The 23,403-nt window shown below is 46.4% G+C and overlaps 1 protein-coding gene across 3 annotated transcripts in view; it reads left to right on the top strand.

The window, feature by feature from the left end:
- The first annotated feature begins 13,772 nt into the window (after positions 1-13,772).
- The window catches only part of KATNAL2 (katanin catalytic subunit A1 like 2), a 32,985-nt gene continuing 23,354 nt past the window's right edge, over positions 13,773-23,403 (top strand). The window contains exons 1-2 of one of the 3 annotated variants that reach the window (XM_035100585.3): positions 13,773-13,944; positions 21,963-22,033. In XM_035100585.3, coding sequence (XP_034956476.1) covers positions 13,894-13,944; positions 21,963-22,033 — 122 coding nt within the window. In that variant the 5' untranslated portion in view covers positions 13,773-13,893. The remainder of the gene's footprint in view (positions 13,945-21,962; positions 22,034-23,403) is intronic. The other 2 variants (XM_035100586.3, XM_035100587.3) reach the window with 2 other exon arrangements.

Below are 23,403 nucleotides of genomic sequence, written 5' to 3'. Positions count from 1 at the left end.
CGTGAATGCGGTTCCATTGTCCGAGACGAGGGTGTCAGGGAGCCCGTGGGTTGCAAACAGCTTACGTAGTACCCGGATGGCTGCCGCCGTAGAAGTGGACGGTACCAGTGCGACCTCCAGCCATTTGGTGTAGGAATCCACCACTATGAAGAATGTTTTTCCCTGGAACGGGCCAGCGAAGTCCACGTGCAAGCGTGACCATGGATGTCGGGCGGACTCCCAGGGCTGGACTGGGGCCCTTGGGGGATCCGGGCGGGATTCTTGGCAGGTCTGGCAGTGTTGGACCCAGGCCTCTATCTCTCTGTCAATCCCCGGCCACCACACATAACTCCTGGCAAGGGCCTTCATCCTCACTACCCCTGGGTGTGTCTCGTGTAGGGCTGTGAGGACCCTTTTGCGGAGGGGCTGGGGAACAACAACCCTGCTTCCCCATAACAGGCACCCCTTGTGGGCCGACAGTTCATGTTTGCGGTTTGTGTAGCCAGCGAATTCTGGCCCGGGGCTGCTGCTGGGCCATCCTCGCCACACCCAGTCCAGGACCCGGGAGATGACCCTATCTTTTGTGGAATGGTGCGCAACTTCTTGTGCCTGAATGGGTCGGTCGGGAAGCAGCTCCAGGGTCATAACCTCTTGCGCAGGCGCTGGGTCGGGGCCTGTTTCTGGTAGTGGTAGCCTGCTGAGTGCGTCTGCGTGGCCCATCGCCTTCCCAGGGCGGTGGATTAGTGCATACTGGTAGCCGGCAAGGAAAATTGACCACCTGAGGACACGTGGAGACAACACTTGGGGGGTCTGCTTCTCGGGGGCAAACAGGCCAAGCAACGGCTTGTGGTCAGTCACTATGGTAAAGGGCCGCCCGTACAAGAAATCATGGAATTTTTTTACGCCCTTCACGATTGCCAGACCTTCCTTGTCAATCTGTGAGTAGTTTCGTTCGGCTGCAGCAAGCGTCTGGGAGAAGTATGCCACCGGCACCTCTCTTCCATCCGGGAGTTGGTGTCCCAGGACAGCGCCGATGCCATAGGGAGAGGCGTCGCATGCCAGCACCACTGGCAGCCTCTCGTCGAAGTGTGCCAAGACCGAGTTTGAGACGAGCAAGTCCTTGACTGCCTGGAATGCGGCCCTTTGTCGCTGGCCCCACACCCAAGGGGCCCTTTTATCTAGGAGTCTGTGTAGGGGCTCCGCTACCGCTGCCTTATGGGGAAGGAAGGCATGGTAAAAGTTCAATAGTCCCAAGAATGACTGAAGTTCGGGCTTGCTCTTGGGCGCTGGGGCCTCACAAATGGCCCGTACCTTGTCACCGGTTGGATGGACCCCGTCTGCGTCCACCTTAAATCCCAGAAAGTCCACCTGCGGCACTCCCAGTAAACACTTTTCCCGCTTCACCTTGAGGCCCGCCGTCTGGAAACGGTGCAGGACGGAGCGGAGGCGGTCCTCAAATTCGTCTGGTGTGGGCCCGGCGATCAGTACATCATCGAAGAAGGGGGTGACGCCAGGAATCCCTTTAAGGAGAGAGTCCATTAGATTCTGGAATATGCCTGGTGCCACGCTAACGCCAAATTGCAGCCGCTTTACTCTGAATGCCCCTCTGTGCGTCACAATCGTCTGAGCCTCTGCTGTGGCTTCGTCCACAGGCAACTGTTGATACGCTTGGGCCAAGTCCAGTTTGCCAAAGATTTTTGACCCAGCCAGGGTGGCGAGGACATGGCTGACCACTGGCACTGGGTATGCATGGGCCGTGAGAGCCTTGTTTATGGTGCATTTGTAGTCTGCACAGATGCGGACCGAACCATTAGGCTTGACGGGTGTGACAATTGGAGTTTCCCAGGGGGCGTTGGGCACCGGCTCCAGCACTCCTTGCTCCACGAGCCGGTCCAATTCCTCGTCTATGCGGGGTTTCAGGGCGAACGGGACCCGGCGGGCCTTGTGCCTGATGGGTCGTACAGCGGGGTCTAGCTGTAGGGCAATGGGGGGTCCTGTATATCGTCCCAATGCCCCATCGAAAACCCCTGGAAACTCTTTGCATAGGGCGTCCACGTCCACTTGTAAGCTAGTGCGGTTCACCCCGGTAACGGCTAGCCCCAGAGGTCCAAACCATGCCAGTCCCAGTAAGCTAACGTAGGGGCCCTTAACTACCAGCAAGTCCAATTGTTGCTTTCGCCCTCGATATTGCACCCTGAAGGTCCCCACCCCCATTGTAGGGACCTTACGTTTCTGGAAGTCCCGGAGGGTGAATGGGGCCGGCCTTAGTTTGGGACCCCCATTAGGGCACAGTTCCCTTAATGTTCGGGCCGAGATTATGGATAGAGTTGAACCCGTGTCCAGCTCCATGCGGCATGGGGCTCCCTCTATCTGTACCTCTATATAAATTTTCTCTGTGCTGGGATGGGGCAACTGGAATACCTGGTAGTCCGTGATCTCCGTCGAGTTGCCTTGGTGCATGGTGCCGTGTGACCTGGGGCTCCTGGGTCGGTCATCTGATGCTTGTCGACGGGTGAGTCGAGCCCGACACACCCGGGCGATGTGTCCCAATTTTCTGCACTGCCTGCACTCTGCGTTGCGGAAACGACAGGTCCTCCTCTCGTGGTTCTCCCCGCAGCTTGCACAGTTCCCTCCTTCTCGTCGAGGCTGCTGTGGTGTGTGTGCTGCTTGAGTGCGCCGCTGTACTCGGTGTACTTCCTCCCTGTCAGATTCGGATTCGTCGGTGAGGTCTTCGTGGTAGACCCTCGGTTGGGATGGCGGGGCCGGTCGTGCCTCTTGCGTTGACCTCTCGGCGGCTTCGGTTGCCAGGGCTTCCTCCAGAGCAATCTGGAACGTGAGGTCTTTTTTGGCGTAGAGGCGTCGTTGCAACATCTCGTCCCTCAGGCCACCGACGAGGCGGTCACGAAGCATGTTCTCCAACTCTGAGAAGTTGCATAACCGGGCGGCTTGGCGGAGGGAGGTCACAAACCCAGTTATGGTTTCCCCCGGGGCTTGCCGCTTTGCATAGAAGGCATTTCGGCAAGCTACCACCGAGGGCTGTGGTGAAAAGTGCTCCTTCAGCCGTTCCATTATTGTTTTGTAAGAGACGGTAGCGACATCTCTAGGTGCAAGGAGAGCCCGGGCGATTTCAAACGTCTCCTCTCCACAGACGCTGAAGAATGTCGCCCTCTTCATGGCATCGTTGGTGACTTCTTTCGCTTGCAGGAGGAAGTTGAAACGGGCGGCGTACCCTTCCCAGTCTCCTGATGCTGGTTTGAATGGCAAGAAGCTGCTGTCGGTTGCCATTCTGGGTTCCTTGGGTCCTGGAGCTGAAGCCTGGATGCACGGTGCGATGCAGCGGTGCAGCAGGTGGCGGTGCTGCGGTGCAGTGCGTGGTGGCGGTCAGCTCAGCAGGATCCCACCTTCGTCGCCAGTGAAATATACTCGGAGTCGAGAGTGAATTTCATGCTCTTTATTCAGCTCATATTCATCAAGGAGAAGAAGAGAAGACGAATGGCTCTTTTCCCAAAACCATCTGCTTATATACATTATTTACACAATGGGCCTTGCGTGATTGGCTACTTCAGGGCTACACCTGTGGGCCAATTATATTGTGGATTGACTTCTGCCTGCAGCCTGATTGGCTGCTCCTACAGGCCAATCAGGTAGCAGATTCACTTCTGCCAGCCGCCTGATTGGCTGCTCCAGCAGGCCAATCAGGTTGCGGATTCACTTCCACCTGGAGTTGGATTGGGTAGCTCCCGCTGATTCTGAATCCTATTGTTCTAGGATTCAGCTCAGTACATAACAGCAACTAAATATAGAATAAAAACTAGATAGATATACACATTATACAAATAAAAAAATTCCTTCCAGTAGCACCTTAGAGACCAACTAAGTTTGTCATTGGTACGAGCTTTCATGTGCATGCACACTTCTTCAGATACAGTACTTCTTCAGGTGCTACTGGAATGATTTTTTTTTATTTTGTTTCGACTACGTCAGACCAACACAGCTACCTACCTGTAATTATACAAATAGTTACAGTAATCCTATTCAAAGCACATTCTTCCGAAATTGGGCACTGCAGTTCACCCCCTCACGGAGTTACCGTACTTTCCCAGCAGCTACAGTGTCCAGAATAATAGCAATAATTTATTTATACCCATCATTTCTCCCCCAACAGATACTCAAGGCGACTTAAAGACAAAATAGGAACAGCTAAAAACATTTGAGGGACCCCAGTCATTAAAAAAACATTAACAGACTTTTAAGCTACATGTTATTACAGTATTATATCATCATCATTGGGGGGGAGGGTAATGTGCTTTGACTGTGTTTTAAAGGTATAAGTCTGCCTTTGAGGAGAGTTATGACAACAGAGTTGTGGTCAAAATAGCAGGATACACAAATCTGTGTTTTGTCTCACATTCTTCCCCCTTGAAGCCGATTTGCTCTTTGCTACCCATCACAGCCCTAAATTCTTCTGGGTTGATTTGGTAAACTCTTTCTTCCTCCCTCCCTCCCCAAAATATGGGAACTCCTAAATATGTGCAACTCCTAAATTGCAAGCGATTGGACTAGATGACCCCTAGGGTCCCTTCCAACTCTTAAAAGGTAAAGGGACCATTAGGTCCAGTCGTGACCGACTCTGGGGTTGCGGCGCTCATCTCGCGTTATTGGCCGAGGGAGCCGGCATACAGCTTCCGGGTCATGTGGCCAGCATGACAAAGCCACTTCTGGCGTACCAGAGCAGCACACAAAAACGCCGTTTACCTTCCCGCTGGAGCGGCCCCTATTTATCTACTTGCACTTTGAGGTGCTTTCGAACTGCTAGGTTGGCAGGAGCTGGGACCCAGCAACGGGAGCTCACCCCGTTGCGGGGATTCGAACCGCCGACCTTCTGATCAGCAAGCCCTAGGCTCTGTGGTTTAACCCACAGGGCCACCTGTGTCCCTCTTCCAACTCTTATGATTCTATAAAAAAAAGAAGTTCAAATGCTGCCTTGCTGTGTTTCAAGCCACTAATGTGTATATAGCCATAAACTTTATGTAATACCATGTCCATGTGCAGCCACGCATGCCTGGGTGGCAAGAACACTAACTGCTATTCCCACATGAGTTTGGGAAGTTATTGCACTCATGTCGTTGGACCCAGCTGAAAAGAGTTTTTGTTCTTGCAGCTGTGTAGAGCCACAATGTCGTCACTGTATTTTGGGATTCTGTGTATGCTGAAAATCAAAATTATTTGAAGTGGCCCTCAAGCTGATTCCGGGGATTTTAAAGACAATGATTTCCTGCACCCCAAATATAGTTGAAACATATGGGTGTTTTCAGGAACTGGGATTCTAATGAATAAGGAATCAGTGGAGCATGGTGATAATTATTATTGATTACTATGAAGAATAGGGACCCAGGTGGCGCTGTGGTTAAACCACTGAGCCTAGGGCTTGCTGATCAGAAGGTCGGCGGTTCGAATCCCTGTGACGGGGTGAGCTCCCGTTGCTCGGCCCCAGCTCCTGCCAACCTAGCAGTTCGAAAGCACGTCAAAATGCAAGTAGATAAATAGGAACCGCTACAGCGGGAAGGTAAACGGCGTTTCCATGTGCTGCTCTGGTTCTCCAGAAGCAGCTTTGTCATGCTGGCCACATGACCTGGAAGCTATACGCCGGCTCCCTCGGCCAATAATGCGAGATGAGTGCGCAACCCCAGAGTCGGTCACGACTGGACCTAATGGTCAGGGGTCCCTTTACCTTTTTACTATGAAGAATAAACACATATACCAAATACGTAACATAGGCACTTTTCAGCTTAAATGAGACAAAGAATAGAAACACATTTTATTATTCATGGCAATGAATGCAGAATTACTGCCATGTTCCATTTTGAAGATGTTCTCTTTCTAATTACTGTACTTTTTAAAGTGGAAACAGATTTTCAGTTTTACATATTAAGACTAGAATACTGCAGCCCTATGCATGCTTCCTTAGAAGCAAGTCTACAACAGCCATAGGAAAAATATAGTCATGGAAACAGGAGCCACACGATAATTATTCATTCCAAATCATTAAGATGCAAAGAAGCATATTTTTTTCTTCAAAACCCCACTTTTCCAGTAAACAAGTCTGGGTGTTTCCCACACCCAGCCAACAATCTCATGATGCCCAGAGATATTACTGAGAGCGGCTAAAGGTCACCTTGTGATCTTTCCTGAACAGGAATTATGGACCAGATTTGACAATATCTAGTACAGTGGTACCTTGGTTCTCAAACACCTTGGTACTCAAACAACTTGGAACCCAAACACTCCAAATCCGGTTTGCATACTTTTTTTGGAAGCCGAACACACTCAGTTTTGAAGTGTTACGCTTCCAATTTGGGTGCCACACTTCCATTTTGAATGTTACGCTTCCGATTTGAGTGCCACGCTGAGGTCTGATTGTTTCTGCTATTTATTTTGCGTTTTTGTGGCTCTTTGTTTTGTTTTTGTGACTATGTGGAACCCAGTTCAGCTACTGATTGTGTGACTGCAGTACATTGTTTATTGCTTTCATTTTATGGACCAATGGTCTCGTTAGATAGTAAAATCCATGTTAAATTGCTGTTTTATGGGTTGTTCTTAAAAGTCTAGAATGGATTAATCCATTTGGTTTTGGAATGCTTTGGTTTTGGAATGGACTTCCGGAATAGTTAAGTTTGAAAACCAAGGCACCACTGTATACCATACCGGTTCTTCAGGCAAGGCTCAGTGGTACCTCGACTTACGAAGGCGATCTGTTCCACGGCGCTCTTCGGAAGTCGAATCCTTTGTAAGTCAAAGCATCTATTTTGCGCATGCGCAGAACGCACACGCGGCGAAAATACTTCCGGGTTTGCCGACTTCGGAAGTCGAAACCTTCGGAAGTCGAGGCATTCATAAGTCGAGGTACCACTGTACACCAGTTAAAGAAGGCATAAAGAGCAATACTGTATGAAAATCACATACAGTCACACAAGTATTCCTGATCTATACTATTTATTTATTCTTCCACAGTTCAGGTTTTCCAAGAACCTGGACTTATTATTACACTCTAGTTTTCTCAATCTGGACACGTAATTGATTCATAATGACATCATCATACAATGACTTAGATAACATTTTCCTTTTTCTTGTATTGCAACGGAGTAGCAAACTGAAATTTTCAGGGCACTTTGATCCCTTTTCCCTGAGTAGCTTCAGAGGGCTGCATTCATTGGTTGTCATACTCAGAATAGACCCACTGAAAGTGATGGACGTGACTAAAATCCATTCATTTAAATGGGTTTACAGTACTCTGAGTAAAACTTGTCCTGCTTTTCTACTAAAACACCAAAATGACTTCCAATCTCCCACAAGCAAATACTAAAACTCAAGCAATGCAAATCCTTGAAATACCAATAAAGTAACAATACCTTAATAAACAAACAATCCACAGCCCCCACCCCTTTATCTATTTCTGTGTCAAATTTTCAACAGAAACCTCTTCCCCTCTTTGGAAATTACTCCAAAGTAAATTCCACTGTGGTTGTGCCATGTGCACACATTACCAGCTTAAAGTGCAACTTCGTCTCAATGTAGATCAAAACTGATTTTGGGGGGTGGGGTGGGGGTGGAATACATCAATACATATTATTTCATAAGAAAGGAAAGCAGAAATAGGGAATTTTGGCTAATACTGTGCATACACCGCTTCCCAAATCAGCTGGAGAGTGTACTGGATACAGTGCAAACAAAAGTATACACAGCAGAGTTTACTCACAGGTAAGAGTGCACAGGATTCAGCCACCGTTTTATATACCCCCCCCTCAAAGGTTACATGCCACAATTATACCCAAAGCATTTTGAATTTTCCTTGACTCTTTACATTTGTATAAGACTTGGTTGCTATTGTTTTTGCTCACCTCAAATGTAAGTGGCTTTAGTAGCCTTTTCTTTTACTACTACCTTTTAATATTCTGAAACACCGTCTTAACCTTCCAGGGATTCCTTCGTTTATCTTTCTTCTTGTCCTTTTTGTTTCAGTAGACCTGGAGTTGGAAGAAAAGACGGTTAAAGGAAAGGCATCACCCCTAAGAGCCTTCCTCAATTTTCTCTGGGAAGGAGCCATTAAACAAGTAGCAGAGCCTCGCAGGTATGAATTACCGTTGGAAAGAAAGAATACATACCTCGTTTCTCAGAAACCTCTGATCGGATTTTTTGTAAACTGAAGGCAAACCCTCCCAGCCTGTTAACCTCTAAATAGGCACTTGCAGGTGTTAACTATTTAAAGATTTTATTCCTTGAGTTGTTTCAGGTGGCTCTTGATTAAAATTTGGCATGACTTGCCAGGAGCCTTAACTAAGTAAAATAATGTATTATGGGTATTCAGAGCCCCTGTAATTTGTAGGGAACATTAACTGCCTGCCATATTTTCAATATGATGTCTTATTTGGAATGGAGCAGCAATCTAAAGTATAGATATCATATGATTAGCTAAGTACAAACCTAAGTAACATGTATACTCAGAAGTGCCAATTGAGCCCCACCCAGTAAGCATGTTTAGGATTACTGCCTAATGTTTGCTTTTGCTTAATAATACATGTACAGAGGTGTCATAGCTGCCAAGTTTTCCCTTTTCTCGCGAGGAAGCCTATTCAGCATAAGGGAAAATCCCTTTTAAAAATGGATAACTTGGCAGCTATGAGAGGTGTTTTAAGAAAAAACTGCTCCTTTTCCCCTTAGAGCCCGTATAGAGTCCTTATGCAGGTTCTCTATTGGTAGGAGAAAATAACAGGCCAACCAGAGAATATTGAGAAGCAAAGCAGCTAGTAAGCATGATCTTTATTAAACTGTTGCAACAGGGTCCTCACTCACCACATGCAGGAAGGGAGGAGAGAAACCCAGAACATTGGTGCACAAGCTCTTATACAGACTTTTGAAATTGCTTACCCTGTAGCTCAGGGACGCAGATGGCGCTGTGGGTTAAACCACAGAGCCTAGAATTGCTGATCAGAAGGTCGGCGGTAGCTCCCGTTGCTTGGTCCCTGCTCCTGCCTATTTAGCAGTTCGAAAGCATGTCAAAGTGCAAGTAGATAAATGGGTACTGGTCCGGCAGGAAGGTAGATGGCATTTCTGTGTGCCGCTCTGGACATGCTGACCACATGACCCGGAAGCTGTACCCCGGCTCCCTCGGCCAATAAAGCGAGATGAGCGCCGCAACCCCCAAGTTGTTCGTGACTGGACCTAGCGGTCAGGACATGCTAACCTCTACACCCCACTGACCTAGTAACCCCATCCTCTGGTTGTGCTGCTTCAGTACAATTGTTTTCACATATTAAATTGTTCTTAGTTGTTTGTATACTATTGTATACTATATACTATTCTAAACTATTTTTATATAAGGGATTTTTAAAAATTGTGGATGCTTTTACAGTGCTGTCACTTCAAGGCATTTTTTGGAAATTGGTTCATAAATGGAAGAAAATGAACAAAGCAGTTCTCCCTAAAATACCGTTGTTACCAGGCACTTTCTAATACGTATTTATTTAAAGAAAGAGTGTTTTTCTCTTTCTTCTTCTTCAGTCATAACGGGAGAAAAACCACCACTGTACAGAAGGCTGCATGGGAATAGGAAAAACTTTTGAAACGGTATCATGGATTAGTGGGAGAAATCAATGCTTTCAGTCAGGTTTTGTGCTGTAGTAGTTAGAGTTGGATTAGGATATGGGATAGCAGGGATTCAATCCCCACTAAAGCATGATGTTCAGAGTCTGGGTTGTTGTGAGGCTAAAATGAGGGGGCAGGAGAATTGTGGCACTTCACCTGGAGCTCCTTGGAGGAAAGGTAGGATATAATAATAATAATAATAATAATAATAATAATAATAATAATAATAATGTTTTCAGCCCAAGCACACACACCTATGTGCGCACAGCATGGAGTAGAGCTTAGAATCATAGAACTGTAGAGTTGGAAGCTGCCATGCATGTATGATCTCAGCTAGATCATACACGACAGATGGCTTCTACTTAAAAACCTGCAATGAAGGAGAGTCTATATAACCTCCCAAGGAAGTCCATTCCACTGTTGAACAGCTCTTACTGTCAGAAAGTTTTTCCTGACGTTGTGTTGGAATCTCCTTTCTTTATCTTGAAGCCCTTGCTTTAGGTCCTACCCTCCAGAGCAGAAGAAAACAAGTTTGCTCTTCCATGTGGCAGCCCTTAAGATATTTGAAGATGGCTATCATATCTCCTCTCGGCCTCCTCTTTTCCAGGCTAATCATACCCAGCTCCTTCAACTGTTCCTCATAAGGCTTAGTTTCCAGCCCCTTCATCACCTTGTTTGCCCTCCTCTGCGCATGTTCCAATTGCCAGTCCTTCTTAAATTGTGGTGCCCAGTGTTATAAGAATTTTGAGGTCATATCTATATATATATAATAATTGTTCATAAAACATGTACATGAATGTACAGGCACATGTCTGAAGCAGCACAGGAAGACAGGCCTTTCTGACACCATTTTGACTCTCTCTCTGACCAGGTGTTCCTCTGCAAGGAAGAAGTGGGGTGGGGGGAACCTTCTCATTGTCTCAGGAATTAAAGTGATAATCCCTGGCATCCTGATACCTGACTGCCAGACAAAAGGGTGTGATTAACTTGGCTGGGAAACAGGGAAATGTAAATATCTCTCAATTTTGTTGATTAGGTTTTGGGGGGCAGGGGGCAGGGTCCAGACTGCTCAGATTACTGCCACCAGACCTCCCCTTTCATGATGTACCTATGATGAATCTAGGGAGGGGGGTCTTGGGCTACACCCCTTCTGTGACATATGGATGATGCTTCTGGGGGGTGGGCTGAAACCAATTTCAAATTTCTTTTTAAGGGCAAGACATCTTTGTTTGGGGTTCCTTCCTTGTTCTCCTGTGTGAGAGGAAGGACCCTGTTGCAACAGTTAAAATAAAAGTGCCTTGCTTCGTACGTCCTGGTTTGGTCTCTGTTATTTGGTGGGCAGGAGACGCTTAAATTCGTCTGCTTGCCTGGATCCTTGAGCTCTCCCTGGGTCAAGATCCATTTCTCTGGGTTCATAGGAACCAGCTTAAATTTTACAACAATTTGGCGACCACTTCGGGGACCCAGTTTTGCCTTGAGCTCCGGGTTCACTGAGGAAGGGGAGCCCAGCGCGCCCTTGCCTCTTTTGCAGGGGGGTAAACCAACCTCAGGACCCGAGGCACTTGGTAGTAATTGAGAGTCCAAGCGGGACCCCCAGGACGAAGCAACGTTTAAAGGGACAAGGCTGTTTTTTTTTCAGGAACCAGTTGGAAGCTGGAGACAACGGGATTCGACTGAAAGGATCGGTCGTGAGTATTAAAAGGGGACACCTTGGGTGAGCTAAGAACCACAGCAACTAAAAATCTATTTCTCCACTTGGACTATCCTTTTCTACTCTCCTCTTTGGACCTTAGTTGCAGCAAGGCTGCCAGGCACAGTTACAAGGTAGAACTGAGGTCCAGGGCAACAGTCTTTACGTTAAACGCAGAGCTCAGAAAGACTGTCCCAGCTCCCTTCTGCCAAACTGAGCAGAAGTCTGAGCAAACTGTCGCTTTTCTACCAATCTGGGAATCTGGCTATCCCAGCTCTGTTTCCTATTCCTCTGCTCTTAATCTTCGGGTGAAGACGCCCCCCTGCCATGGCGACCTTTGTTAGGTATGACCCATGACCAGAGATTGCAAGTGCGCCCGTTCCTTTCCTACTACTCTGTATCTCTGTATTCCTCAGTTCCGACCTGACATTGCGTAGGCAAGCGTTCAGTAGGATATGAGTCTAGTGTGTAAGAGGCAGGGAAGTTGCTGTGGAACCCTCAGGCAATTGATGACCAGTGGGAGGGTTCCAATAGGGTTTTAGCTGCACCAGGCCGCCTAGTAGTTAGTGCACGCGAACGGCAGGCAGGAACACCACTAGGACGTGGGGGTGAGTCATAGACTCGGGAAGTTAAGAGTGTCCAGGAACAGGGTCGGGGACCCGAACTGCAGTATAAAAAGGCTTAAGTAAAATGGGTGCAACCCACTCTAAGGAATTCCTTTCCCAGACTCCCAACCGAGGCAAAGCACAACTGAGGCTTGGCTCCGGTAAGGACTTTGAGGATGAAAGTCCACTCCAATTCGTTCTCTTAAATTGGCACGAAATCCCCGGGGCGGACAAGCTTGAAGGGAACCAATTGCAAAAACTTTGTAAGAAAAAAACACTGGGTCCGCTTTACTATGGACCACCCAGATGAGGGGAAATGGCTACCAGGAGGTTCCTTTAACATACAGTGAATCTCCGCTTTAAAATTAACCCTGGTGAACTCTGAATGAGAAAAGTTTTGTGAGGAATCCTACAAAGTATGTTATGGTATAAAATTATATATGTTTGCATGTTACATGTTGTCTGTGTTGTCTGTGAAGTGTATGTGCGTCTGATCCTTGTGTCTGCTATAGTTCATTGTTCCCCTTAAAGTAAATGAGAGATATAATCCAGGTTTAGGAAATTAGGGGTTTGTGTAAAATTTGGCCATGACACCCACAGACTGCCTTTTTTAAAGCATGCATAGTTTAAAATAATATAATAATAAGGCAAGCTTGCTTAAATAATCTTATGTAAGGGCTTGATCAACCCAAAAACAATGGCAAATATTTAAAAGAGTGGAGGTAGTGTGTAAAGGTTTGTTTTAAAGAGGCTGTAGAAGGCCATTTTTTCCTCTCCAAAAGTAAAAAGAGGGGGCAGGGTCCAGACTGCTCAGATTACTGCCACCAGACCTCCCCTTTCATGATGTACCTATGATGAATCTAGGGAGGGGGGTCTTGGGCTACACCCCTTCTGTGACATATGGATGATGCTTCTGGGGGGTGGGCTGAAACCAATTTCAAATTTCTTTTTAAGGGCAAGACATCTTTGTTTGGGGGTCCTTCCTTGTTCTCCTGTGTGAGAGGAAGGACCCTGTTGCAACAGCAAAAATAAAAGTGCCTTGCTTCGTACGTCCTGGTTTGGTCTCTGTTATTTGGTGGGCAGGAGACGCTTAAATTCGTCTGCTTGCCTGGATCCTTGAGCTCTCCCTGGGTCAAGATCCATTTCTCTGGGTTCATAGGAACCAGCTTAAATTTTACAACACCAGCACAGTATTCCAGGTATTGTCTGTCCAAGGCAGAATAGAGTGGGACTATTTGGCCACCTCATGAGAAGAGAAGACTCCCTGGAAAAGACCCTGATGCTGGAAAAGATGGAGGGCACTAGGAGAAGGGGACGACAGAGGATGAGATGGTTGGGCAGTGTTCTCGAAGCCACCAACATGAGTCTGACCAAACTGCGGGAGGCAGTGCAAGACAGGAGTGCCTGGCGTGCTATGGTCCATGGGGTCACGAAGAGTGGGACACGACTAAACAACATTACTTCCCTTGATCTGGACACTATACTTCTGTCGATGCCGCCTAGAAAAGAAGTACTGAAGTTTTTTTTACTTCTTTTTTTTACTGCTGAATCACACTGTAGACTCATGTTTAAGCTTACATTTAAGGAACATTAAATGTGCATTTAAAAGCACACGACTCCCTCCTCCCAAATAAAGAAAACCCTGGGCTTTCTATAGCTTTCCCCCCCTCGCAGTGCTACAATTCTCAGCAACCTTAACGAACTACAGTTCCCAGGATTCTTTGCGGGGAAGTCATGTGCTTTAAAAGCTCCCTCTGCCTGCAAATCTTGCCCAACTCTTGATTGGCCAGTTTTTCCATCCCGCCCTCCACCTCTCGCCCGCCTGCCTCTTATTGGCTGAGCCGTGGTATGTTCCGGGATGCTGATTGGTTGCACTCTTTACACCTCGGGAAAGACGCCGCCAAGGCCGCGGAGCTTCGTGTGTTGCCTCATAAAGCCCCGAAAGGAGAATAGGAGCGCTTTTCTTTCGTGTACGAAATGGAGCTAACCTACCAAACGTTGAAATCTACTTATAAGGCCAAAGAAGCGGTAAGTGGAAGGGTAGCCGTCGTTGTGTTTCTCTTCCCCCCCGTTACTATGGTAACTCCCAGCGCTTGGTCTCTGCGCATGCGTGTGGTGAACTGGAACGCGCACGCGCAGTAACGCTGCTCCAGGATGGAGGGTTTGTGAGTCTCAAGAAGAGGGAGCAAAAGTTTTTGGGTGTTGGCAATATTGACATTTAAACAGCCTGAATAATACACACAAAAACTTATAATTATCCAAGCTGTTTAAATGTATATATAAATATATATACGGTCCATGGTGGTCACGAAGAGTCGGACACGACTAAACGACTAAACAACAACATAAATATATAAAATCTTTAATCCGCCCTGGGATGAAGGGTTATTCTTCATTTATATGAATAACAACAACAACAATAATAAACGTTAATGGGAGGAGAAAAAGTAATGATGAAGCAGGAGAGTGGTTTTAATAATTGGTATTCTGCTTTTCCAATGGCAAATGCTGAGCTCAAAGCAGCTCTCAATAATCGAAACAGCATCATTTCTGCTTTCGGGGGGGGGGGAGCCAGGAGGGTCTTTCCAAGGGGAAACCGCTGTAAGACCATAAGAAAATAAGAAGAGCCCAGCTGGATCAGGCTAGGGGTCCAACTTAGTCTACGATCTTGTTATTGTAGCGGCCGACTGAATGTGTTTGGGAAACTAGCAAGAACCAGTTGCACATGAGCAGTTCTCCCCTCCTGTGGTCCCCAGCAACTGGTATTCAGAAGCATTGCTGCCACCCCAATTGTGAAGGGCAGAGTGTAGCCATTGTGGCTTGTAACTATCAATAGCCTTCTCTTCCATGGATTTGTCTCGTCTTCCTAAAGCTGGTGGCTATTGCTGCCTCTGTAGGAGTGTGGGTATCTGAAGAAGTGTGCATGCACATGAAAGCTCATACCAATGACAAACTTACTTGGTGTTTAAGGTGCTACTGGAAGTAATTTTTTTATTCTGTAGGAGCGAGTTCCATAGTTTAATGCACTGTGTAAAAAAGCTATTTCATTTATCTTTAATCTTCCAACATTCAGCTTAATTGTCTATCTGTGGCAGAGTGCATGCTTCATTAAATCTTTCTCTTTACTGATTCACACTCCTGTCTTTCAGGGTAAAATCTATAGGAACATAAGAAGCTGCCTTACACTGAGTGAGACCATTGACTCACCTAGTTCAGTACTGTTTACATGGGCTGGCTGTGGCTCACCAGGGTTTCAGGCAGGGTTCCCTCCCAGTCCTACCTGGAGTTGCAGGGATTGAATCTGGGGCCTTCTGCATGCAAAGCAGATGTTCTGCCAGTGCGTTATTACCTTTCCTCTAAATAGCAATGCAGGAAGCTCCCTTATAGTGAATTGGATCATTGCTCCAATTATCTAATTCATTGTCAACACTGGCTGGCAGAAGTTCTCCAGGGCTTTGGATGGGTTTCACTCACAGGTGTACCTGGAGATGCCATTGGAAATTGAACCTGCTCTGCCTTTGAACTACAGCTCCCCCCCCCAAAAAAAATCCCATGACTTATAATATCAGTAACAAAATAAGAATTGGTGTCTGCCTGCCTCAAGAGACAACTGAGTGTGCCTCCAGGGGTAAAGCCAAACCACTGCCAAAGGGACCTCCCCAGGACATAAGCCTGGACAGTGTGTCTGGAGGTCCTGGGCTGCCCAGACAACTAGACCTCCCTCTCAGGCTTGCTGTTGTGGGCCAAAGAAAAGCAGAGCAACACATTTGGCACCAGCTTGGCTGCAGGAGTTGCTGAAAGGAGGCGTTAACAGGCATTCAAGGCGCTATCCAACCATCTCAGGAACTCCACTTCAGATTTGTGTAGGGTTTACTCCTTAGCCTTTTCTTCTCCTGAAGCTGTCCCACAAGGCAGTGGAGGTACAGGACCAGAGTTTTCCTTCTCCTAGATGGGCTACCTTCCCAGGTGGATGAACCCCATCTGCCCCACACTTCCTTCTGCAGCACATATGCAGAAGCCGCCTTCTTGACTGTTGGACCCACTCTTGGTCTCCTCCGCTCGATCCGCCGTAGCCTGCCTTCACATGCAGAGGAAGTCCCTAACTCACTGAGGGTTTAAGATCCATCAGCTACCCTCACCTGGTTATCCTACCACGCAGCAGGACAACATCCCAGCCATGCTAATCTGGCCATGCCTCTCCTTGCTGGGATCTATCGCCCCTTCCCTGTTCTGAGCACAATGGGCCTCGCTTATCACAACCTGCTCCGGACTCCCTCTTTGCTGCCTTATCCCCAGAGGCACCCAAGGGAGAGCATTACATAACATGGCAAGGAAACTTTTCGTGGCTGGACGTTGCCAGGATTCGCCCTCCCTTTAAACTCCACCCTCTTTGCCCAAGCCAGCAGGTATAAGCAGCCTGTTCCTGAGAGTGGTTGTCGGGTGTTCTTGCCTTAGGCCAAGATTCAGCACATTGTTAGCTAGGGACTCCACTCCGGATTTTGTGTAGGGTTTACTACTCATCCTTTTCTTCTCACAAAGCTATCCCACAAGGTAGTGGAGGTTACGGATCAGGGTTTTCCTTTTCCTAGATGAGCTACCTTCCCAGGTTGAGGAGCCCCTTTCTGCCCCTCACTTCCCTCTATAGCACACACAGAAGCCGCCTTCTTGACAATTGGGCACAGTATTAATCTCGTCCACTCAATCCGCCGGAGCCTGTCTTTAGGGGAAGTCCCTAACTCACCAAGGGTTTGAGACCCATAGGCTACGCTCACCTGATTTAGCTGGTATCAGAAAGGTATTAAAACGGAATCCAAGTTGACATAGATGTAGTAATACTTGCTCACAGAGAGCCTCAAAGGACAAAAATGGTATTCATGGCATGTCTAAAAGCTGCAAAAAAAGAGGTTTGGGGCAGGGGGTTCCCCCCTCCCCACAGTTCTGCAACCACAGTGCCACAACTGAAAAGGCCATGTCCCTGATAGCTTGGCCAGTTGTGGGTTGGGTTGAAATGACTTGGTTTTAAGCAGCGTCATTTGTTACCTGGAATTTGTGGTAAAGTTTCCTTGAAAGTTGGCTTACCACCCTTACCCCGCTACAGAGACCTGCTAGAGGGCAGAGGTGTTCAAGGGCCTGGGATTACTCTTGTTTTTCACAAGTAGATGTTGAGGCTCAATAGCTGACTTGAGCTTTATGTGAACTGACTGCTAGCTCTACAGATTGCCAATATGCTGCACGTGTGCCCATTCCCCCTGGTGAAATTAGTTCTCTTGTAGGCAGTATGATAGGCTGTGCTGTGTGCTTGGTTGAGTGCTGTGTATGTGTATGGTGCCCAGAATGTTTCTCTCCGGTTTGCAGACAGCCCCCCCCCCAAAAAAGTTGGCAACGTCAGTAGACAGTCTAGAACAGGGGTCAGCAAACTTTTTCAGCAGGGGGCCGGTCCACTGTCCCTCAGACCTTGTGGGGGGCCGGACTATATTTTTGGGGGAAATATGTACGAATTCCTATGCCCAACAAATAACCCAGAGATGCATTTTAAATAAAAGCACACATTCTGCTCATGTAAAAACATGCTCATTCCTGGACTGTTCGCGGGCCAGATTTAGAAGGCGAGACACATCCGGCCCCCGGGCCTTAGTTTGGGGACCCCTGCTCTAGAACATGCCTTGGAACCTTTTGCATTGTTTTCAGCAGATGAAATTATGTGAAAATAGTTCCTTGAAGTTCATTAAGTATGAAAATCGCTGGCTCCCCTTATCCCCAGTCTCCAATCAACTAGGAAATGGTTAGGATCCCCCTGCCTACATTATCTGACATTATATTGACTGGGTAGTATGCAAAATCCCATTGATGCAGTCAGTTTGTGTGAATCATAGAATCATAGAGTTGGAAGAGACCGCAAGGGCCATCCAGTCCAACCCCCTGCCAAGCAGGAAACGCCATCATAGCATTCTTGACATATGCCCGTCAAGCCTCTGCTTAAAGACCTCCAAAGAAGGAGACTCCACCACACTCCTTGGTAGCAAATCCCACTGCCGAACAGCTCTTACTGTCAGGAAGTTCTTCCTAATGTTTAGGTGGAATCTTCTTTCTTGTAGTTTGAATCCATTGCTCCATGTGCGCTTCTCTGGAGCAGCAGAAAACAACCTTTCACCCTCCTCTATGCGACATTCTTTTATATATTTGAACATGGCTATCATATCACCCCTTAACCTTCTCTTCTCCAGGCTAAACATACCCAGCTCCCTAAGCCATTCCTCATAAGGCATCTTTTCCAGGCCTTTGACCATTTTGGTTGCCCTCTTCTGGACACGTTCCAGCTTGTCAGTATCCTTCTTGAACTGTGGTGCCCAGAACTGGACACAGTACTCCAGGTGAGGTCTGACCAGAGCATGTGTGCATTCTTCAGGACTACCTGTGATGGTACACAATTTCTAGCAGATATGTGGATTCATCAATCTGGTTGCATTGGCTCAGACTTCTATGCATGATGAAATTCAGAGCTAGAGAGAATGCACATTGTCTGAGAGAAAGAAGATAATGTGCAGTTTGGATGCACAAGTGGAAGTGTGGACCTTAAATTAAGCAAAGTCCCCCCCGCCTTGAATAAAGAACCAGTTGACCAACTTTTAGGACCTATTCATCCAAAGTGTAGTTGAATATTAACATCACTGTATGGTTAGCACATGTGGTGCTGTTTGCTTTCTTTTGGATCGGCTAATCAGATGTTTAATGGGATGCCTGTGCCCTGTTTAAAGATGGGAAGGGAGCACCAAATTCTCCAAGGGCCATGATAAATGCAGAACAAAGCAGGTCTGATCATCACAACTTCATCTCATTTAAAATAAGCAGAGCACCATCAGCATCTTTTAAAAGAAAAAAAGAACCTTGAGGAATTATCTGATTGTAATATTAAAACTTTGATTGCACGCTAATTCATCTTTTGGCAGCTGCAGCAAAAACTATGTGTGGCATTTTAAGAAATGAATAATGTACTCTGTAAGCATTGCAGCTAATTAGGGAAGCACTTTTAGCATTTAAAACTAGCTCCTGTTTAAGTGCCTTAAGCTTTTATTAATTGTATGGACCAAAAACCCTTTATAGTAATTGAAAATTTAATTACACCCATTTTTTTGTTCTAGGAATGGGAGCTTATTAAACTTTAAACACTTAAACATCTATTGAAATACCAATGGCTGTAAAGATGGTGGCATTCTACATACCAATTAAAGAAGCGAGCGTAAATCACTATAAACCTAAACTGAATTTTAAGTAATGTTTTGCTCGTTAAGTGCGTCTATTCTTTCACACATGTACAAGATCTCTACTACTTCTGTGGTAACCATTGGCAGGCCCACGTTAGCGCAGGTCTTTGGAAAAAAAGAAACTCCTTAAATATTGTTCTTGGTGTTCTGCTCCTGTCTCAGGACCTGATGGCAGCAGCTCTTATATGAGAGTAAAGAAGAGATCTTTATTCACGGTACAGGCTCAGCAGCGATAAGTGGGTCCAAGGCACACAAACATGGCAAGAGATGCAGGGCCAAACAGAAGCAACAAAGATACCCCAACAGTTGCCACACTTACCGTATCCTGCAAAGCTTTTAAAGATGAGGCAGAGCACGCGCACTTGATAGACTCTCTCGCCTTATGGATCTGCTGTGCTTCAAATGTGCATCCGATCTCTACTACAGACAGAGGTGGCACCTGGGTCTTGGCAATGGGGCTGTTCAGACTCCGGCTGCCTTCTCCTGCTCAGTTCTTCTCCCATTCCTGACGTGACTGCAGGAGGGGGATCAAGAGAGTTGGCAGAGCTGCTTCTCCTCAACATCTGGTGTCATGAAGGTCAGAGCTCCATTTTCCATTCCTTGCAGCCAGCCTCCCACTTCTTCTCCTTCTCCTCCTCTTCCTCCCTTCTCTATTTCGGACTGCCAAACCATCCTGATGGAAGTGAGTGGCCCATGGCACTCAGTATGATTAACAGGAATTGTGCAGCTCACCTATGGAAGAGATCTGGGCTACAAGGCAGGCTGTGTGTTTTCTTAAATGGGGAGTAGCTGTCCCTCCTTTATCTCAAAATCCTAGGAGTACAACTTTATATATTTGATTCTATTTATGAGTCACTTCCCTTAGCATACCTTCAAGTGATTTCACGGTAAAAACATTGACGATAAAAGCAATTAAATGTAAAAGCTTTTTAAAAGATTGGGTCGTATCCAAAGCTTGTTGTTCCTCTAATGCAGCAGACCTCTGCTTGCGCAACGGAACTGTTCTGTCCTCTCCTCTGCCCTGCAGCCTCCTGTATATCCTCAGCATCTGCTGCCTCTGTACACCCTCAACATCTGGAGCAGATTTTGAGGGTGCACACATGGGGAAGAAAGGAAGGGGGAGTCCCACTGCATGAGTGGAACTCTGTGCATTCATGCACAGATGGAATGGGCAGCATCCTTGAAGGGCAGGTGATTCTGTTGCATCCTTTTCTGTGGCTGGGTGCTTTGAGCTCCTGGTAGCTTATTTCTTTATTGCTAGCCATTTTTTTTGCAGCACACTGGTGAGCTCTCCTAGTATAGTTTCGGAATTGCCGTATTACTCACATTTTAAAAAAGCCAATGCAATTCTGGGCTGCATCAATAGGAGTATAGCATCTAGATCAAGGGAAGTAATAGTACCACTGTATTCTGCTCTGGTCAGACCTCACCTGGAGTACTGTGTCCAGTTCTGGGCACCACAGTTCAAGAAGGATACTAATAAGTTGGAACGTGTCCAGAAGAGGGCAACCAAAATGGTCAAAGGCCTGGAAACGATGCCTTATGAGGAACGGCTTAGGGAGCTGGGTATGTTTAGCCTGGAGAAGAGAAGGTTAAGGGGTGATATGATAACCATGTTCAAATATATAAAAGGATGTCATATAGAGGAGGGAGAAAGGTTGTTTTCTGCTGCTCCAGAGAAGCGGACACGGAGCAACGGATTCAAACTACAAGAAAGAAAATTCCACCTAAACATTAGGAAGAACTTCCTGACAGTAAGAGCTGTTCGGCAGTGGAATTTGCTACCAAGGAGTGTGGTGGAGTCTCCTTCTTTGGAGGTCTTTAAGCAGAGGCTTGACAGCCATCTGTCAGGAATGCTTTGATGGTGTTTCCTGCTTGGCAGGGGGTTGGACTGGATGGCCCTTGTGGTCTCTTCCAACTCTATGATTCTATGATTCTATGATTCTAATAAAGTACAAGACAAATACTCATTTTGAAAAATGCACAGAATGGAAAAATACCTTTCTGTCCTGGGCCACTAGGTGGCTCTCTGGTTCCTCTGGTAAAGCCAGATTCCAGTAGATGAGCTAATGATTATTTTTTTAAAAAAATGATAAACAGTTTTCACTGTCAAATAGTGGCCGACACTTGCTTCATTGTAGACTATAATTACTGTAAATCTTGCACTTTTGCAGTAGAATCCTACACACGTTTGCTCGCTTAGTGGGCTTACTCCCAAGTATAGGACTGCAACCTTACTTTGTGTGTAAATCCCATCAACTGCAAATGGGAGCTGCATGTGTAAAACTGGTGGAATGTGTCCTTGAACTCTGATAATGTCTCTTCCTTGCCTGGATGGAAGATAGAGAGGGTTGTGTGAGTATGGGCAGAAAGAAGTCTACTGTACAAACGTTAAATTTACATCCATTGCCCCACCTGACACAATTGCCCAGCAAAGAAGGTGTTTGTCAGGCTAAAAAAAAAAGTTTTCCATTGCTGCTTCAAAGTCTCATAAGCTGCATGGACACATGCCAGAGCCCTGGTTCCAGGAAACTTTGATTATAGATTCAGTGATGGCTATGATTATAGATTCTTTGCTGGAAACCACAGGAGGAGAGAGTTGCTCTTGTGCTCAGGTCCTGCTTGCAGGTTTCCGACATGAACCTGGTTGGCCGCTGTGAGATCTGGATGCTGGACCAGATGGGACACTGGCTTGATCCAGCAGGTTCTTCTTGCGTTCTTTCTCGACAGCAATAGACTTATACAAGAGGATCATATTCTAAAACTTCCTCTTTTTATTTGCAGGAAGAGATGCGATCAGAAGCCCGTAGAAAAAACCTCCTCATTCTGATTTTACATTATTTAACGGATGAAGGGTATGTTTTCTTTTGCTTACCAGCAAATATTCATGGGGTTTGTTTTTACTGATCTGTTTTTCTTGTTGAATAAAAGAAAAACAGGTTAGCAAAGATATAACCCTAAATAATTGCAAACTTTGTCTTCTTTCTGGCTGCATACGGTAGTAAAACCTGGAGAATTCTACTGGGCTTTCTTCCAGGCAAATGTGTCTGTATACTATAGGCTGGCATCATCGGTAAATTTGTGATCTAGAGAAAGACTTAATACAGTGGTACCTCTACTTACGAATGTTTCTACTTACGAATGGAGCTCCGTCCGCCATCTTGGATGCGATTTAGATAGGATTTTTTTCTACTTACGAATTTTTAGATAGGGTTGCTTCTACTTACAAAGTTTTTCTCCCAATGCATTCCTATGGGATTCGACTTACAATTTTTTTCGACTTACGAATGTGCGTTCGGAATGCATTAAATTCGTAAGTAGAGGTACCACTGTATTTGAAAAGCTTTCCTGCTTAGTCAGCTGGAGGGGATTCCTACACCCCACAGGCAAACGACCTAATTACATGCTTTGTTTGGCTGGCCTGTTGAAACTGTCACCACACTGATGGGTTGTCAAAATGTGGGAGATGATTTTCCAGCAACAGGTATTCTGAAGCATTGTTTCCTCCAACTGTGTGGAGGCAGAGCATCGCCATCATGGTTAATATCCATTGATAGGCCTCTCCTCCTTGAATTTGTCTAATCCTCTTCTTAAGCCATCTGGGTTGGTGTCAGTCACTGCCTCCCGTGGAAGTGAGGTTTTTTTTTAAGGTTTCAAATTTTTAAAATGTTTTGTATATGCTGGAAGCCTCCCAGAATGGCTGGGGCAACCCAGTCAGATGGATGAGGTACAAATAATACATTATTATTGTAAGGGGGAGGGATTACAGAGAACCCCCCCATCAGAAGCAGCCCGTCTCCAAGCAGTCATGAGAGCGAGGGGTCTGAAGGGGTGAGTCAGGAAGTGGAGAAGGAGTGCCAGGGCTCTGGCAGCACTGGAGAGCCCCTGCTCCATGGGCAGAAAGAGAGAGAGGCGGAAAGAGTGGACAGGAGTAGGGCAGACAGAAGATCCATACCTCCGACGCCGGAACTGAGAAAGAGAAGGAAAGGGAGGCGCTTCTCAGTTCCGAGGCTTTTATGCTGGTCCCGAACACGGAAGGGAGTAGTGCAGGAATCTGACTCAAGCGGGTAGACATGAAATGAGCAATCCGTTACACTGTAAATAATGTGCACCAATAAAAACGTCTGAAAGACAAGCATGTGGACGGTCGTTACTCAAGAGTAGTCACAACAAACCCTGACAATTATTATTAGAAAATTGAGTAATACTGCTGCTTGAAAATATA

Source organism: Zootoca vivipara, chromosome 10 (genome assembly GCF_965207765.1).
Source record: "Zootoca vivipara chromosome 10, rZooViv2.hap1.1, whole genome shotgun sequence".
Lineage (NCBI taxonomy): Eukaryota > Metazoa > Chordata > Lepidosauria > Squamata > Lacertidae > Zootoca > Zootoca vivipara.
This window is presented reverse-complemented; position numbering and strand designations above follow the sequence as displayed.